The 19,284-nt window shown below is 29.0% G+C and overlaps 5 protein-coding genes across 5 annotated transcripts; 3 read left to right on the forward strand and 2 right to left on the reverse strand.

Annotated features, from left to right (window-relative positions):
- Positions 1-110: 110 nt before the first annotated feature.
- Positions 111-974, reverse strand: DICPUDRAFT_88261 (uncharacterized protein; the record flags this gene model as incomplete). The annotated part of the gene is made up of 4 exons (XM_003288858.1): positions 111-143; positions 215-341; positions 409-718; positions 857-974. 4 exons carry the CDS (start codon positions 972-974, stop codon positions 111-113), a joined length of 588 nt encoding a protein of 195 aa, XP_003288906.1.
- A 1,179-nt stretch (positions 975-2,153) lies between these two features.
- Positions 2,154-7,889, forward strand: DICPUDRAFT_98175 (uncharacterized protein; the record flags this gene model as incomplete). Its single annotated transcript, XM_003288851.1, has 2 exons — positions 2,154-6,490; positions 6,561-7,889. The coding sequence occupies 2 exons, from the start codon at positions 2,154-2,156 to the stop codon at positions 7,786-7,788; spliced, it is 5,565 nt and encodes a 1,854-aa protein (XP_003288899.1). The 3' UTR covers positions 7,789-7,889.
- Positions 7,890-7,929: 40 nt separating this feature from the next.
- Positions 7,930-8,975, reverse strand: DICPUDRAFT_153204 (uncharacterized protein; the record flags this gene model as incomplete). The annotated part of the gene is made up of 3 exons (XM_003288859.1): positions 7,930-8,438; positions 8,508-8,753; positions 8,819-8,975. 3 exons carry the CDS (start codon positions 8,973-8,975, stop codon positions 7,930-7,932), a joined length of 912 nt encoding a protein of 303 aa, XP_003288907.1.
- Positions 8,976-9,929: 954 nt separating this feature from the next.
- On the forward strand, positions 9,930-13,612 carry DICPUDRAFT_4475 (uncharacterized protein; the record flags this gene model as incomplete). Its single annotated transcript, XM_003288852.1, has 3 exons — positions 9,930-12,179; positions 12,257-12,800; positions 12,921-13,612. Coding segments are annotated over 3 exons (3,486 nt in total), but the record flags the coding sequence as incomplete, so codon positions are not given.
- A 1,277-nt stretch (positions 13,613-14,889) lies between these two features.
- Positions 14,890-19,038, forward strand: DICPUDRAFT_48221 (uncharacterized protein). The gene is made up of 2 exons (XM_003288853.1): positions 14,890-14,941; positions 16,581-19,038. The coding sequence occupies exons 1-2, from the start codon at positions 14,917-14,919 to the stop codon at positions 18,917-18,919; spliced, it is 2,364 nt and encodes a 787-aa protein (XP_003288901.1). The 5' UTR covers positions 14,890-14,916; the 3' UTR covers positions 18,920-19,038.
- Positions 19,039-19,284: the final 246 nt, after the last annotated feature.

Consider the following 19,284-nt stretch of genomic DNA (forward strand, 5'->3'; position numbering starts at 1 on the left):
TACCATAAAATAAATTGTAATTATTTGTATAAAAAAAAAAAAACTAAAATTTAATTTATTTTTCTTTTCTTTTTATTTTTTTTTTTTTTATTATTTATAAAAATAAATCATTATTTATTTAATTTTTTTCTTTCTGCTTGTAACTATAATAATAAAATTTAAAAATTAGTCAATCTTTAGGTTAATATATTATTAAAATTTTGTTAATACATACAACTTTTTTCACTCTATCAAGTGATTTACTATTTTCTGGGCCTGTACAATTATCTATATTATATGGACTTGAGATTTTAATTTCTCCTAAAACAATAATATTATCACCTGACCATGTACATGGTAAACTATTTAAAGAAAAAAAAAATATTAGTTTTGAGAAAATCTAATTAATTACATATTTGCTATCCATACGTTTTTGATAAAGAATTAAAAATTTCTTGGGCTTCGGAGGTTACACCAACACCAATCTTCATTGCTTGTTGAGTTGCCTTTCTTATAATTTCATCTTGCTTTTTATTAATTAATTGTACATTTATTGGTGGTAAAGTTAAATCAACATTATTACTACTGATATTTGGTTGTGGCTTGTTGGTTGGTGATTGAACATTTGGAACTGTATTGGTTGGTAATGAAAGGCATTTAATATCAGCAATTGATGACTCTAATAAAACCCTAACTGTTCTCTTTTGTGTAATAACTGCTGATGTTGATTCATCACTCACTTTTTTTTTTTTTTTAATATGTTTATTTGATTTTGGTATTAATTTTTTTTTTTTTTTTGAAATTTAAAAATAAAAGTATTAATATTATTTATAAATTTATTTTATAATAACTATTATATCAATATTTTGATACCTACAAAGTGTAATACAAGTTGTAACTGGGTCATAGTTGAAAACTTCACCTTCGAATTCGTCATTGGAGGTAGTTTTAATTAAAACTTTTAAACCAACAATCCATGAGAATTTATCTTCCATTTTATGCTATATATATTATATTTATTTATTTATATCTAAATATTTGAAAGAATGCGAAAAATATATTTGGTTTTATATAGAAATTTACAATTTTTAATAAAAAAAAATTATTTATATACTTTTATTTTTAAAATTATTTATAATATCTTAATTATTCGATTTAATATTATTTTGTGTTTTATTAAAGCTGTTATTATTTAATATATCTTTAATATAAAAAAAATCGACTTTTGATGAAAATAAATTTAAAATAAATATATAATACAAATTTATAAAAAAAATTAAATGAAAAAAAATAAAAAATTTTATCAAAAAAAAATAAAAAAAAAAAATAAAAAATTTTTTTTTAAAAAAAAATTAAAAAATTATTTGTTCACGCATATTATAAAAAAGAAATATTTTTTTTAATATTATAATAATAAAAATAGTTTAGTTGCTTAAATTTTAAAATTTAAATAAGACTAAAAATAAAAATCGATTTTATTTTAATTTAGTTTAAATTTATTTGTTTTAACCAAAAAAAAACTATTTTAAAAAAAAAAACACACTTTTATTTTCTGATTGATTTTCTAAAAGATTTTTTTTAAAATTTAAATATAGATTTAATTTAACAAAAAATTAAAAATAAACAATTAGTTTTTAATTTAATTTTCATTTTTTAACCCACCATATTTAGTAATTGTGAAAGTGTGTGTTATTTTATTTTGTTTATTATTTGTTAAGTGTGTGAATTTATATAAAAGAAAAAAAAAAAAAATTTAATTTTCTTTAATTTTTTATTTTTTTTTTTGAATTTTTAAAATTTTTTTTTAAATTTTTTATTTTTTATTTTTTTACATATCCAAACTTGTTAAAATAAAATAAAAAATATATATTTATATATTTATAAATATAGATATTAAATTATAGTATCTATAGTTTAATAAACCCACACCCTTTTTTTTATATTTGTTTATATATTAAGTTTTCTTTTTTTTTTTTTATTTCCCAAAAATATAGTTTGTCATTATAAAGGTATATATATATAACATAAAATTAAGTCTCAAATATATATTTTAAATTTGGATACTAATATTACCTTCCTTATTTTAGTTATTTGATTTTTTTTTTTTAAAAGAAAAAAAAAAAAAAAAACAATACAACATATTCTATTATAATTTATAAAAATAAAAAAAGAAAATGGAAAATCAAAATGAATCATTTTTCTTTGGGGAACCAGATCCAGATAGTAGTTTTTTTGATTCAATAGGAGCAGGTGACGAGTTACAGGTCGAGCAACAGCCACCACCACCACCACAAGAACAAGAAGCACCAGTTGAACAATCGCAACCAACTGAACAACCTCAAGAATCACAACTTGAGCAAACACCACAAAATATTGATAATATTCTTGTTAGTGAACACGTTGTTAATAAATTAAGCGATAGCATAATCGGTGATAGTTCAGATACCAAATCAGAAGCAATTGTTGAACAACCAATAGTAGAGTCACCAATAATCGAATCACCACAACAAGATGAACAAATAGTTAGCGATAATAATAATAATAATAATAATGGCAATGAATCATCTTCAATGGCCGAAACATCAATAGTCGAAACATCAATTGTCGAACCATCAGTTGTTGAACCATCAGTTGTTGAGCCATCAGTTGTCGAAACATTACCAACACAAGAAGAAAAACCAAATGAAAGCGAAAATAAAATTGAAAACGAAAATGTAACATTATCCCAAAATAATACTGAAGAAGTTAATTCAACAGTCGAACTAAATAATAATATCAACAATAACAATAATAATATCAATAATACAGAATTAAATAGTAATATTGAAAGCGATAAAAAAGAGATTTCATCATTTTTTAGTAATACCGACGATATAGATCATAATGCATCATTCTTTAATTCTGCTTCGAGTGAATCTAATAGTGTTAATAGTATTGAAACAGGTTCCTTAGCTTCAGCCATTGCTGCCGAAGAAAAAGATGCTTCATTATTCTTTAATCAAGAAACAACCAATAATAATAATAATAACAACAATATTAATACTGATCAAATAAAAAAACCAGTTAAAGATATTTCATCATTTTTCGCTACACCCGAGTTAGGTTCACAAAATGATTCAGATAATCTTTTCCATTCATTTAATATTTCGCAACCACAACCACAACCACAAACACAACAACCACAACAACAACCACAACAACCACAACCACAACCACAACCACAATTACAATCACAATCACAACCAAAACCAGAAAAAGATATTTCATCATTCTTTGGTGGAACAAGTTCAAGTAGTAATAATATAAATAATTCTTTTAATAGCCCCGCAAAGCCACAACAATCAGAAAAAGACGTTTCATCATTTTTTGGTGGATCAAGTTCAAATGGTAATACAACATTTGGAAATAATAATAGTAGTATTAACAGACAACAACCAGAAAAAGATGTTTCTTCATTCTTTGGTGGTTCAAGTACCTCTGAAGCTTCATTTTTTGGTGAATCTAGTGGTTTAGATGATAGTTCAATGTTTTTCGAAAATCTTAATAGACAGCAAGAAGAGCAAATAAAGAGAGAACAGGAGGAAAAGCAGAGAAGAGAAAGAGAAGAAAGAGAAAGAAGAGAAAGAGAAGAGAGAGAAAAAAGAGAAAGAGAAGAGTTACAAAAAAAACAACAAGAACAATTATTACAACAACAACAACAACAACAACAATATCAACAAAATCAATACCAACAACCATATGGAGGTTATAACCAATATCAACAACCAATGAATCAATATCAACCGCAACCAATTAACCAATATCAATCTCCACAGCAACCACAGCCACAAAATTTTTGGAATCAAACACCATTACCACTACCATTGAATCCATTCCAAAATCAATATCAACCTCCACAGCAACCACAGCCACAACCAATACAACCACAACCACAGCTACAACCAATACAACCACAACCAATACAACCACAACCACCAATGAATCCATTCCAAAATCAATATCAATCTCCACAGCAACCACAACCACAACCAACACAACCACCACAAAATTATTGGAATCAACCACCACCACAACAAACATCCCAACAAATTCCATTTTTTAATAATTCTCCATCAAACTCTTTTAATTCAAATCCAAATCCATCACCATCATCCAACCCAGGTTCATTTTCAAATCAACCACCACAAGCTCAACAGCCTCAAATTCAACAAACACCACAAATTCCATTACATTCATCATCTGGTAGTCTTCAAACTAGACAACACCAAAGATCAGATTCAAGTAGTGATCAATTTTCCAGCCTTTTAAAACAACAAGTTAATATTAATAACCAAGCTCCACCTTTACCAATGGTTCCACAAATTAATAATCCACCAGCTCAACAAAATTTAGTAACACCACCACCAATGCTTTCATCACCACCATTAATGATGTCAAATTCAAATCCCTCATCATTATCTCAACAAAGATCCTCACCAAGTAGTAGTGTTACTTCACAATCAATGGTTCCAAATCAACCAGCTCAACAAAATTCAGTAACATCACCACCATTAATGATGCCAATTTCGAATCCATCATCATTATCTCAACAAAATTCAGTAACATCCCCACCATTAATGATGCCAATTTCAAATCCATCATCATTATCTCAACAAAGATCTTCACCAAGTAGTAGTGTTACTTTACAATCAATGGTTCCAAATCAACCAGCTCAACAAAATTCAGTAACATCACCACCATTAATGATGCCAGTTTCAAATCCATCATCATTATCTCAACAAAGATCCTCCCCAAGTAGTAGTGTTACTTCACAACCAATAATGATTCCAAATTCAAATCCACCAATGGTTCCTGTATCATCACAACCAATGGTACCAAATATTAATAGTCCACCAATTCCCAATTCTTTATTCCAACAAACTTCAATTTCAGGATCACCACATGTTAATAATAATATTGGCTCACCACATAGAACTAGCCAACCAATCGGTATTCCTGGTAATGCATCACCATTAGATCAAAGTGGTGGCTCAGTACCATTTTTTAATAGTTCACCAGCTAATGGATCACCATCAACTTATAACAATATGAATGCTCATTATCACACTCCACCAGCTTCATCAAACCAATTTGTTAGAAACCATTCACTTCCAGATTTCTCAAATCGTTCAGCCTCACCAAACCCAAGTCATGGATTCGTAAATTATGCTTACTCTCCAACACCAACACCATCACATTTACAACCACCACTTAATGGTAATAATGCTCAATTTTATCATTCACGATCGACTTCATGGAATGAACAACCAATGGCAAATCAATATTTCAATCAAAATCAACCACAAAGACAAGTTGGCCCATTATTTACTCGTCCACATCCAGTTATTGCATTTGGTTTTGGTGGTAAAATTGCTCAAATTAAATTAAATAGTAACCCAGTTTCAGCTGATGGTGTTAATTTATCTAAATATTCGATTCAAATTACCCCAATTAAATCTTTAATCTCCCACAATACATTTTACAACAATGTTGCAACTTTCCCAGGCCCACTTAATTCATCATCATCAAAAGATGCAGTTGGTAAATGGATTACCGAACGTGTTAATGATATTGCTTCAGGTAAAATTGATACATTGTGTTCTAAAGATCTCGAAGCATCTACAATTCTTTGGGAGCTTTTAAAGATTTTATTAAACAATTATGGTAATCTTTTTAATAGTGTTCCATCCGATAAGGATGAAAAAACCGTTGCTAAATCGATTCAAGCACTTTTATTGGATAACAAGAGTGTTCAAACACCATTCCGTTACACTCCAAAAAATAGTAAAAGAACCGAGGCTGATACTAGTTTGTTAATAAATAGAATTCAAACTCTAATGAATCAAGGTGATATTGTTGCAGCACAAGCATTTGCTTTAGAAAACGAAGTTTGGTCACATGCATTAATTTTAGCTCATCAATTAGGTGGTGAAGCATATAATCGTACTTTATCAACTTTCGCTCAAGCATCACTTCCAACTGGCACTCCACTCAAAACTCTTTATAGTCTTTATTCTGGTACCACTCGTGATCTTTTCGTAGATATCCATAATTCAAACCAAAGTCAATTGCCAGAGCAAAAACAAAACTCTTTTGCATTTTTAGATAGTTGGAAAGAAAATATTGCAACTTTACTCTTTAATGGAAAAGCTAATGGTTGTAAGGTAATAGGTGAAATTGGTGATTGTATTTGGCAATCTCAAAAGCGTATCGAAGCTGCTCATATTTGTTATTTATTAGCTGACTACCAATTTGGTCCACTTAACAATCCATCGTGTAGAATTGTACTTTTAGGTGGTGATCATAAAATTGCAAAACATTTCATTACTACCGAATCACTTCAAAGATCAGAAATTTATGAATATTCAAAAATACTTGGTAATTCACAATACTCTTTACCAATTCTTTTTGTTTATAAATTTGTTTATGCAACATATTTATGTGATATAGGTTTAATTGATTTATCATTAAAGTAAGTGATCAATAATAATTTTAGAACAATTAATAATGAAAATATTAATATTTTTTTTTTATTTTTTTAGATATTTAAATCATATTAAGAACTTATTAAAAAATCATCAACAACAAATAAGTAATCCATGTTTTATTTATCAATTGGATACATTTGCAGAAAGAATTACATCATATTCATCAAATAAAAAACTTTCAGAATCTGGATCTTGGTTCCAATCAATTTTCAATAAAGGTTTTAAGATTTTAGGTGGAAGCAATAAACAAATCCCTACCCATGGTTCATCAGATCAATTATTAACATCTCCAAATGTAGCCGCTCCAGTGGTAGTTACCAGCACTAATACTACCCCAGTTAAAGACCAATCAAATTCAGGTTTCTTTGGTAAAGCATCAACTCCAGTCCAACCTGCAACAGCAGCACAAGCAACAGCAACACAATCATTTAAGAGTCACAGTAAACATGATGAAGACGAAGATTTATATAGTTCATTTTCTACTAAACCAAAAGCTCAAGTTGCCCCTCAAGCCAATGATTCAAATAAAAATGATTTATCTAATACATCAGATAATAACACTGGTACTTTATCAGGTAATACTTCACCAGTCAAGGATGACCAACAAGAAGCTAAACCAGGTTTATTAGCTGGTCTTTTCTGGAAAAAGAAACCAAAGCCAAAGGAAATGAATCTTGAAACCACCTCTGACTTTTACTTTAACGAAGAATTAGGTAAATGGGTCGAAAGAGGTAAAGAGGCTGAAGCTATGGCAGCAAGCCAACCACCACCACCACCACCAACTGAATCATTTTCACCATCAACCCCAGATGGTATGATGACTCCACCATTCGGTAACTCAAGTCCACCATCATCATCATCGCCATCGGCTTCAAGACATTTACCTGGTGCCGCTGCTGCAGGTAGTGATTCATTAGCACCACCAGGTATTAATAAATATTCATTGGTATCCCCAGGTGGTCCAAATACAAGAAGAAAACCAAGATATGTTGATACTTTAAATCAAACAGTTTATACTGGTGGTTCTTTAAACCCAACTCCTTCAAAACCTGAACCACAAAACACAAATTCAAATGTATTTACACCATTCATGCCAACTTTCGATCCATCAATGAATATTGATCAAAATCAGCAACAACCATCAAATGCCCAACCAATGATGCCACAACCATTAACTTTCGATCCATCAATGAATTACGATCAACAACCATCAAATGCTCCACCACCAATGATGCCACATGCCCCACCACCAATGATGCCACAACAACCACCACCACAATAAAAAAAAAAGATAATAACAAATAATTAAATTTAATTTAATATATATAAATTTAGATATAATAAAAATAAACTTATGAATGATTAATTTCATTTTAGTTTTTTAAAAAAATAAAAAAAAGTTTAATAATATTTTATTATTTATTTAATCCATTTTCTTTTTATTTGATCTATTTTTTAGAAACTCTATAATATTTGATACCGGTTCTCTAAAGTTTGGACTAACTAAATTTGTCATAAAGGTAATAATGAAAGAGTCCAATGGGAAGAAAATTTGAGAATGGTTCATTTGAATACCATTATTTATAGCTTCACATGCCCTTTCAACCGATACAAATTCTTGGATTTTGCCAATACTGTTTAACATTGGTGTTTGCATATATCCAGGGGTAACAACAGTAACACCAACACCAAATTTTGATAGTTTTTTACGTAGATTTAATCCAAATGAAATACAAAATGATTTTGATGAGCTGTATCCTGTATAAAACCAGTCTACATAACATGATAATGATGAAACAATTACAATTTGACCACTTTTACGTTTTTCAAATCTTGGTACTAAAGGTAAAACTGTATTTAATAATCCATTTACATTAACTTGAATAACCTTTTGAATTTTTTCTTCAAAGTCTAAATCATTTGGTAATTGACCTGTTTATAGAGTTTTAATTAACATATTAGTATTTGTTTTATGGTTCAAATATACTTTATATTTATTACATTCTATAACCCCAGCATTTGCAAATAATAAATCAATAGGATTTCTATTATCAAAGTCTACTAACTTCTCTTTCAATAAATCTCTATCTGTAATATCAACAATATTAATTTCAACATTTGCTCCTTTCTCTATACATTTGTTTTTTATATTAATTAATTTGTCATTATTAATACCAAACAATGATATATTTCTTCCAGGTTTTGAATAGTACAATGCCAATTGTGAGCCTAATCCACCACATGCACCTAAAGTAAATAAAAATTGAATATTAATAAATTATTAATAAAAAATAAAAAAATTTTTATTTTACCTGTAATAATAATGTTTTTGTGATCTTTGAATGTTTTAACTCTAATTAAATTGATTATTGCAAACAATGGTGAAGTAATTAAAAATAAAAATGATAAAATAAAAATAAAGATTGTAACTACAAAATCATTTATATAGTTATATAGTTGGAGAAGCATTTTAAATAATTAGCATACAAGTATTTTTCAACACACAAATATTGACATTATAAAAAAAAAAATTTAAAAATAACAAGATTTATAAAACAAAAAAAATTCAAAAATAATTAATATAAAAATTTAAAATAAAAATAACATTTTTATCACCACCCTAAGATTTATTATTTAATGGGTGGGTTATTTATATATGTGGTTTTAATGAAAGGAAGATTAATAATAAACATAAAAAAAACTACTCACATGTCTATATATAATTATTTAAAACTATTATAATAATAAATTTCTTTCTTTGTATGAATAAAATATCATATGTTATATATAGAAACTGGGTATATTTCATTAGAAGAAAAAAAAAATTTCTTAATATTTGGGGATTATTGGTCGTTTTTAGTTGCCGCCTTTCTTTAAATTTTTTGAAATAATTTTTTGAAATTTTTTTTTTTTTTAAATTAAAATTTTTTTTTTTTTTTTTTTTTAATAATAACATATAACACTTCACCAACACTTAATTTTTTATTTATTTATTTATATTTGTATTTTTTAATTCTTTATTTTTTTTTATACCTTATAATATATCATAATAATAAAATAAAAAATTAATACAACTTTATAAATTATTTATAATAAATAATAAATAATAAAATGTCAGATAGTGAATTTAGTGATTCAGATTATTCAGATTCAGGTTCTATCGGAATTTCTTCAGAAGAGAGTGGATCAGAATATGAAGAACCAAAAAAGAAAACCACCAGTAAGACAGCTGCAGCATCAAAGACAACTAAACCAGCACCTGCAAAAACTACTAAAAAAGCACCAGCTAAAAGAGGTGCAAAGAAAGCTGCAGCAAGTAAAAAATCAAAATCAGATAGTGAAGATGAATTCTCTGGCAATGATCAATCGTCTAGTGATTCAGAGAATGTTTTTAAAAATATAACCAACTCAGTTAAAAAAGAAGGCAAAACACTCGAAGAAATTTATCAAAAAAAAGAATTATTGGATCAAATTTTATTACGTCCAGATACATATATTGGTTCAACCGAAAAGCAAGAAGAAGAACTTTGGGTTTGGGAAAACGAAAGAATGGTTCGTCGTAAAGTTTCATTCGTACCAGGTATCTACAAGATTTTTGATGAAATTTTAGTAAATGCTGCTGATAATAAACAAAGAGAAGAAACAATGAAATTTATTAAAGTTGAGATTGACTCAGCCAATGGTAGAATTTCAGTTACTAATGATGGTGCAGGTATTCCAATTCATATTCATAAAGAACATAAAGTCTATATCCCAGAATTAATTTTTGGTCATCTCTTAACAAGTAGCCATTATGATGACTCTGAAAAAAGACTTACTGGTGGTCGTAATGGTTTCGGCGCTAAATTGGCCAATATTTTCAGTACCAAATTTATTGTCGAGTGTGCAGACTCAGGTTCAAAAAAATTATATAAACAAGTTTTCACCAACAATATGAGAAATAAAGAAGACCCAAAAATCACCTCATACTCCAACAAGACCAACTATACAAAGATTACATTTTATCCAGAGCTTTCTAGATTCGGTATGGTTTCATTCGATGAAGATCTTATTGCTCTCTTATCTAAACGTGTCTATGATATTGCAGGTTGTAATCCAACATTAAAAGTTTCTCTTAATGATCAAGAGCTTGGTATTAGAAGTTTCGAAAAGTATGTCAATCTTTATTTCCCAGATGCCGACGATGCCCCAAAAGTTTACTATGAAAAAGTTAGTCCACGTTGGGAAATTGCTGTTACACTCTCAACAGAAGGTCAATTCCAACAGGTTAGTTTTGTAAATTCCATTTGTACTGTTAAAGGTGGTACCCATGTTACACATGCTCTTTCAAAGGTTATCTCTGAAATTACCGAAGCTGTTCTAAAGAAACATAAGGGTGGTGAAATTAAACCTGCATTTGTCAAGAACCACTTATTTGTATTTGTAAACTCTCTTATTGAAAATCCACATTTCGACAGCCAAACCAAAGAAACTCTTACTAGTAAAATTACATCGTTTGGATCTCGTTGTGAACCATCTGAAAAATTCCTCAAAAAGGTTATCGATTCTAAATCTGGTATTATTGCAACTATTTTAGCTTTTGTAGAATTTAAAGAACAACAATCTATCAAGAGTTCAAGTAAACCTGGTAAAAAGGGTAAAGTAACACACTCAAAATTAGATGATGCTTCATTAGCAGGTTCAAGTAAATCCGCCGATTGTACATTAATTTTAACTGAAGGTGACAGTGCTAAAACATTGGCTATTGCAGGTATTTCAGTTGTTGGTAAAGATCATTATGGTGCATTCCCACTCAAAGGTAAATTATTAAATGTCAGAGAACAAGGTCAAAAAGCCCTCAAAAATGATGAAATTTGTAATATTATGATGATTTTAGGTTTACAGCCATTTGTAAAGTATGAAGATGTTTCAAAGTTAAGATATGGTCACTTAATGATTATGACTGATCAAGATAATGATGGTTCGCATATTAAAGGTTTAATTATCAATTTTATTCATCACTTTTGGCCACAATTACTTCATATGCCAGGCTTCTTGGTAGAATTTATTACTCCAATCGTTAAAGTTTCAAAGAATGGTAAAAATGCAATCTCTTTCTATACACTTCCAGAATTTTTAGAGTGGAGAGAAAAGAATCCAAAAGGTTGGGATATCAAGTATTACAAGGGGTTGGGTACATCACAAGCTTCCGAAGGTAAAGAATATTTCTCTGATTTAGAAAAGCACAAAATTGATTTCGAATGGGATGATAAGGCAGATACTTCAATTGATTTAGCTTTCTCAAAATCTAAAGCTGATGAAAGAAAGAAATGGATGGCTGAACATGTCGAAGGTACTTATTTAGAGCAATATGGTGTTGGTAAATTAAGCTATACAGACTTTATCAACAAAGAATTGATTTTATTCTCTATTGCCGATTGTGAAAGATCAATTCCTTCAATTGTTGATGGTTTAAAAACCTCTCAAAGAAAAATTCTTTATTCATGCTTCAAAAGAAATTTAAAAAAAGAAATTAAAGTTGCTCAATTAATTGGTTATGTTTCCGAACACTCTGCTTATCATCATGGTGAAATGAGTTTATACTCCACCATCCTCGGTATGGCTCAAGAATATATTGGTTCAAATAATGCAAATTTATTATACCCTTCAGGTGCCTATGGTACTAGAATTCAAGTATGTTATTAATATTATATTTTATTAAATTATTAATAAAACCAAATTCTAATTTTTTTTTTTTTAATTTTATTTAGGGTGGTAAAGATGCATCAAGTGCAAGATATATTCACACAAGATTAACTGATGTTGCTAGAGCACTCTATCATCCAGATGATGATAATATTTTAGCATGTGTTGTTGATGATGGTAAAAAAGTTCAACCAAAACATTATATCCCAATTATTCCAATGATTTTAGTTAATGGTACAGTTGGTATTGGTACAGGTTGGTCAACTACTATTCCAAGCTATAATCCAAGAGACTTGGTCGAAAATATGAAATTGTTATTAAATAAACAAGAACTAAAACCAATACAACCATGGTATAGAGGATTTACAGGTGAAATCTTAGAAAGTGGTAAAGGAGGACAGTATTTATCAAGGGGTGTTTGGAGAAAATTAAGTGAACATTCATTTGAAGTTACAGAATTACCAATCAACTCTTGGACCCAAGACTATAGAGAATTTTTGGACGAATTAGAAACACCAGGCACCAAAAAGAAGAGAAAAGAAGAAAAAGAAAAGAAGAAAGGAAAGAGATCATCCAAATCAACCACCACAAAGAAACCAAAGAGCAAGAGTAAAGATGATGATGATGTTACATCCACTAAAGAACCAACTATTAAAAGCTATCAAAATCTTTCAACCGACTCCACTGTCCATTTCATTATTGAAACCGTTCAACCAGTAGATACCATAGCAATTGAAAAAATTTTCAAACTCTCATCAACCATTAATGAAACCAATATGGTAGTCTTTGATGAAGAAGGTCGTATTCAAAGATTCGCAACTACACAACTAATCCAAGAACACTTTTTCGGTCTTAGAATGAAATATTATCAAAAGAGAAAGGATTATCTTGCTGAAAAGCTTTCTGAAGAATTTAAGAAATTAGATAACAAAGCTCGTTTCATTTTAGCTGTCATTAATAAAGAAATTGCAATCAACAATGTCAAAAAGGTTGATATTATGAAAAAATTAAAAGAAATGAAATTTGATATGATTTATAATAAGAGTATCGAAAAGATTGTCAAAGAAAAATTAAAAAAGAAGAAAGGTTCTTTTGATGAAGAAGATGCTGTCGATTCCGATGGAGAAGAAAAAGATGATGATGAAACAGATGAAACTGGTTCAAAGAAATCTGATGAAGAAAGAGGTTATGATTATCTTTTATCAATGCCATTGTGGACCCTTACTATGGAAAGAGTTAAAAAAATTATCGAAGAAAAAGATCAAAAGAAGAAAGAATGGGATATTCATTTAGGCACTCCATTATCCGATTTTTACAATAGAGACTTGATTCTTGTCGAAAAAGCCCTTGATGCCCAAGATGCCTATGATGAAGCTTTAAGAAATCAGACTGAAAAACTTAAAAAGAAATCAAAATCAAAAGTTTTATTACCAAGAGCTAAAAAAATTTCAAAGAAACAATTAACAGAAATTAAAGAAACTGGTGTTACTGCTTTATCAAAACCAGTAGTTACTTCTTCAGGTGTCGTTGGAGCAACTACAACAACTACAAATAAAAGAAAGAAAACTGAAGATAAAACACCTCCTACAACAGCCACAGCAACAACAAATACAATTGATTCTTATTTCTCTAAAGAACCAACCAGCACAAGCTCAACAAACCCATTCACCACTACTAATACTGCTACCTCTGCCACCACTTCTAAAACACCATCTACTGGAACAACTACCTCTACACCAATATCATTAGATGATTCATTTGATGATCTTCCAACAACAACTCTTTCAAAGAAACCATCACCACCACTTGGCGGCAAGAAGAGTGCTCCTAAAAAGAAAACCAGTGTTTTATCAGACGATTCTGAAGATGAACATAAACCAAAGAAATTAAAAACAACTCGTACCACAAAGAAAGCTGCTGCCAAAAAACCATCAAAGAAATCAAAAGACTCATCAGATGAAGAAGGTGACGATTTCCTTAGTGACGACGATGATGATAATGCTCCACCACCAATTAGCCGTCCCGGTAGAACAAGACCAACCCAAATCAAATTACCATTTTTAGATAGTGATTCAGGTGAGGATTCAATGTCTGATTAAAAAAAAAAAAAAAATTAAATAACATTAATTTTATTAAAAAAAACTGTTAACAATAATAACAAATACAATATAATAATTTATAGTTTCTTTATAATTTCATTAAATATAAAAGTTTAATAAATTTCATTTTAAAAAAAAAAAAATATTAATATAAAACTATATAAGATTCTTTATAAAATAATAGTTTTACATATTGTTATTTTTAATCGATAATTTTCTTTTATTATTTTAAATTTTTTATTTTTGTTCTTTAGATTTATTTAAAGTCAAATTATTATTGAATTGAAAAAATTGTAAATTATTTTTTTATTATTTTTTTTAATCTATTATTTTAAAAATGACAATATATTGTTTACAAATAATTTTTAAAACTACATTTATATTCTATTGATCATCAATATCGATATTTTAAAACAATAATAATATAACCATAATGGCTGTATCATCATACCAAATATACTTTTTCAAAAAATATAATTAAATTTTTTTATAATTATTAATATTAACTTTTTCATCATTACTATTACATTTTTTAATTTGTTGTTTTATCATTAACTTTATTTTTTATAATAAAAATATTTTATTACAATAAATAAAAAATTAATATTATATTTTTTTTTATTATTATGTATTATTTCCTAACTATTATTTGTATATAATAATAAATACAATTATTTAAAAATCAAATAATCAAAATTAATAAATTATTTGTTAAAACTCACTTAAAAACATAGGATATATTTCTTTCTTGGATTAGCTGAAATCAAAGAAAGGGTGCGTGATGACTATGTTGATGTTGCATCATATTAAAATATAACATCAAACACTAAACAGAAAATATCCCATTACATAATTATCTTTACAAACTACCACACTAATCAAATTTAAAATTTTTTAATTAAACATTCACACACCACATTACCACACTCTACCACACACTTACAAACAATTAAACACAAATTTAAAAATATAAACTTACTCACTCACACAAAAAATATACCCACATGTGCATATTATTGTATATTTGAAAGAATAGTTTCTTTTTTTATAATATAAAATAAAAAAATTAAAATGAACACTTATAATAAATTTGAAAATGAAAAAAAACTTCTATAATAGAAAAATAATATTGTGTGATTTTAAAATATAAAACTCATTATGGGCTTCTATTATTTTTTTTTTTTATTTGTTAAGAAATAATTATAACCACACATTTTTATACCCCCCACAAATAAAAATTAAAAAACAAATTTTTACCCACCAGACTATATCATTACATAATCAAATTCATCAAAATTAATAAACAAATATTTTTATTAAATACATAAAACCCATATAATGCATATAAAATATTAATATTATTAATCATACAGTAGAGATAGTTTCGATGTTTTTAACAAGGAAATATGATAAATAACAATAAAAACTTGGTTTTTTTTTACAGGTTAAATGACATATTGGTCTGGATTATATAATACTATGTATTAATATATGAACAACCAAGACAATAATAAAAAATTGCCATTATCTACATATATCTAAATATAGAAAAAAGAAATTAAAAAAAAAAAAAAAAAAAAATAAATCAATTAAAAAAATTCAATTTGATTAATATTATTTTATTTAAATTGAAAAAGGAAAAGATTATCTAAACATATTCTAGTTTTTAAAATTACATAATAAGGTGCAAGCGGTATCAATCATACTGCGTTATATTATTATTAATATAAACTCTTTTATCCCAAATCAACCAATACCAATCAATAACATTATCATTCTAATTATATTTTCTTTCTAATTTAATAACTATTGTTCAATCTACTGACAAATACTGCTCATTCCAATTTTTTTTTTTTTTTTTTTTTAAAATTAAAAATCAAACTATTTGTTATAAAAAAAATATAAATAGTTTAAAAAAAATATTTATTAAATCATTTTAAAAACATTAAAAAATAATTATTTAATAAATAAAATTATTTAATATATTATTTTTTATTTAAAATATTTTTATATATATTTTCATTTTCCAAAACCACAATCCTAATTTCTTTTTTAATTTTTTTTTTATATTATTTATTTATTCTTTTAATTTATTTTATTTATTTAAAATAAAAGAAACTACAACTAAAACATTATTTTTTTAAAACAATGTTATTAAAAAAATTATTTATTTTATTACTTTTAATAAGTGCCATATGTTTAACCAATGGTTTGTACCCCATTTAGAAAAAAAAAGTTTTTATTAATATTTACTAACATAAAATTATTATAGCTGAAGGCTTAAACGAAGACACTGTTTGTACATGCGATGAAAATTGCAATGATAACAATAAATGTACTCTTGATAAATGTGAAAACGGTTGCTGCAAAAACACCCCAATTACCTGTGATGATAAAAACCCATGCACTTTAGACTCCTGTGATTGTGACCATGGTTGTGTTTTCAAACCAATGTCATGTGATGATCATAATGCATGTACTACTGACTCATGTGGTCCAAACGGTTGTATCCATACCCCAATGGCCTGTGATGATCATAATGCTTGCACTGTAGATTCATGCTCAAATTCTACCGGTTGTTGCCATACCCCATTATCATGTGATGATCATAATCCATGCACTGTAGATTCATGCTCAAACTCTACTGGTTGCTGTCATACCCCAATTGCTTGTGATGATCATAATGCCTGTACTGCTGATTCTTGTGGACCAAATGGTTGCATTCACACCCCAATTGCCTGTGATGATAACAATGCCTGTACCGTAGATTCATGTTCAAACTCCACTGGTTGTTGCCATACTCCATTATCATGTGATGATCACAACCCATGCACTGTAGATTCATGTTCAAACTCCACTGGTTGTTGCCATACTCCAATTGCTTGTGATGATCATAATGCCTGTACTGCTGACTCATGTGGTCCAAACGGTTGCATCCATACCCCAATTGCCTGTGATGATAAAAATGCCTGTACCGTAGATTCATGTTCAAACTCCACTGGTTGTTGCCATACCCCAATTGTCTGTGATGATCATAATGCTTGCACTGTAGATTCATGTTCAAATTCCACTGGTTGTTGCCACACTCCATTATCATGTGATGATCATAATCCATGTACCATTGATTCATGCTCAAACTCTACTGGTTGTGTCCATACTCCATTATCATGTGACGATCATAATGCCTGTACTGCTGACTCATGTGGTCCAAACGGTTGCGTCCATACCCCAATTGCCTGTGATGATAAAAATGCCTGTACCGTAGATTCATGTTCAAACTCCACTGGTTGTTGCCACACTCCATTATCATGTGATGATCACAACCCATGCACTGTAGATTCATGTTCAAATTCCACTGGTTGTTGCCATACCCCAATTTCATGTGATGATCACAATGCCTGTACCATTGATTCATGTGGTCCAAATGGTTGTTGCCACGAACCAATTTCATGTGATGATAAAAACCCATGTACCATTGACTCATGCTCAAACTCCACTGGTTGTATCCATACCCCAATGTCCTGTGATGATAATAACCCATGTACTGCTGATGCATGCACCTGGGCCAAAGGTTGTACCCATACCCCATTAACCTGTGATGATAAAAATGCCTGTACCGTTGATTCATGTTCAAATTCTACTGGATGTTGCCATACCCCATTAGCCTGTGATGACCATAACCCATGCACCATCGATTCATGTAATAACTCCACTGGTTGTTGCCATATCCCAATCTCATGTGATGATCACAATGCCTGTACCATTGATTCATGTGGTCCAACTGGTTGTTGCCACACTCCATTATCATGTGATGACCATAACTCATGCACTTTAGATTCATGCTCAAATTCAACTGGTTGTGTCCATACCCCAATTGCCTGTGATGATCACAACGCCTGTACCGTAGATTCATGTTCAAACTCCACTGGTTGTTGTCATACTCCATTAGCATGTGATGATCATAACCCATGTACTGTTGATTCATGTTCAAACTCCACTGGTTGTGTCCATACCCCAATTGCCTGTGACGATAATAACAAATGTACCGTAGATTCATGTGGTCCAACTGGTTGTTGCCATACCCCATTATCATGTGATGATCATAACCCATGCACTGTAGATTCCTGCAATAATTCAACAGGTTGTTGCCACACTCCATTATCATGTGATGATCATAATCCATGCACTTTAGATTCATGTGGTCCAAATGGTTGTATCCACACTCCAATGGGATGTGATGATAACAATGCCTGTACTGCTGACTCATGTGGTCCAACTGGTTGTTGCCATACCCCAATTGCCTGTGATGATAAAAACCCATGTACCGTAGATTCATGTTCAAACTCAACTGGTTGCATCCATACTCCATTAGCATGTGATGATAACAATAAATGTACCTTTGATAGCTGTTGTGACGGTAAATGTGAACATAAACCACTTGACTGTGATGACCATGATCCATGCACTATTGATTCCTGCGATTGCAACTTAGGCTGTGTTCATAAACAAGTTGTTTGTGATGATGGCAATTCAAGAACTTGTGACTACTGCAGCAGAAAAGCAGGTGGTAAATGCATAAGTATTCCATATGCATCATGCAAAAATGGTAAATGTGGTGATGATATGTAAAAATCACCAACAATTTAAATTTTATATATACAAATAATAACTATTTAAACATTAGAATCAATATTATTTAATAAACTTTTTATACATAATTAAAAAAAATAAATCTTTTTTATTTAAATAATTTATATATTTATTTTATATTTTTTTAAAAATTTGGTTTTATTGTAAAAGCTGGTCAAACTTGCGCAAAATTTGTAATATTTTTCTGGATCATTAGAATGAATTAATTTTGATTTACCTCTTTTACCTTTGGGGCACTGGGCGAATCTATGTCCTTTCTCTTGGTAATCATAGCATTTATGCCTTTCACTCTTCAAAAACTCCTTAGTCTCAGTAGCCGATTCACTCTGAGATGACTTGAATTG

The sequence above is a fragment of the Dictyostelium purpureum genome (assembly GCF_000190715.1).
Source record: "Dictyostelium purpureum unplaced genomic scaffold DICPUscaffold_152, whole genome shotgun sequence".
Taxonomy (NCBI): Eukaryota; Evosea; class Eumycetozoa; order Dictyosteliales; family Dictyosteliaceae; genus Dictyostelium; species Dictyostelium purpureum.

Coding starts and splice junctions, on each gene's coding strand:
- DICPUDRAFT_48221 (XM_003288853.1), top strand. CDS start 14,917: ATGTATTATTTCCTAACTATTATTT. Junction 14,942..16,580: donor TTATTTCCTAACTATTATTT/GTATATAATAAT, acceptor GCTTAAACGAAG/ACACTGTTTGTACATGCGAT.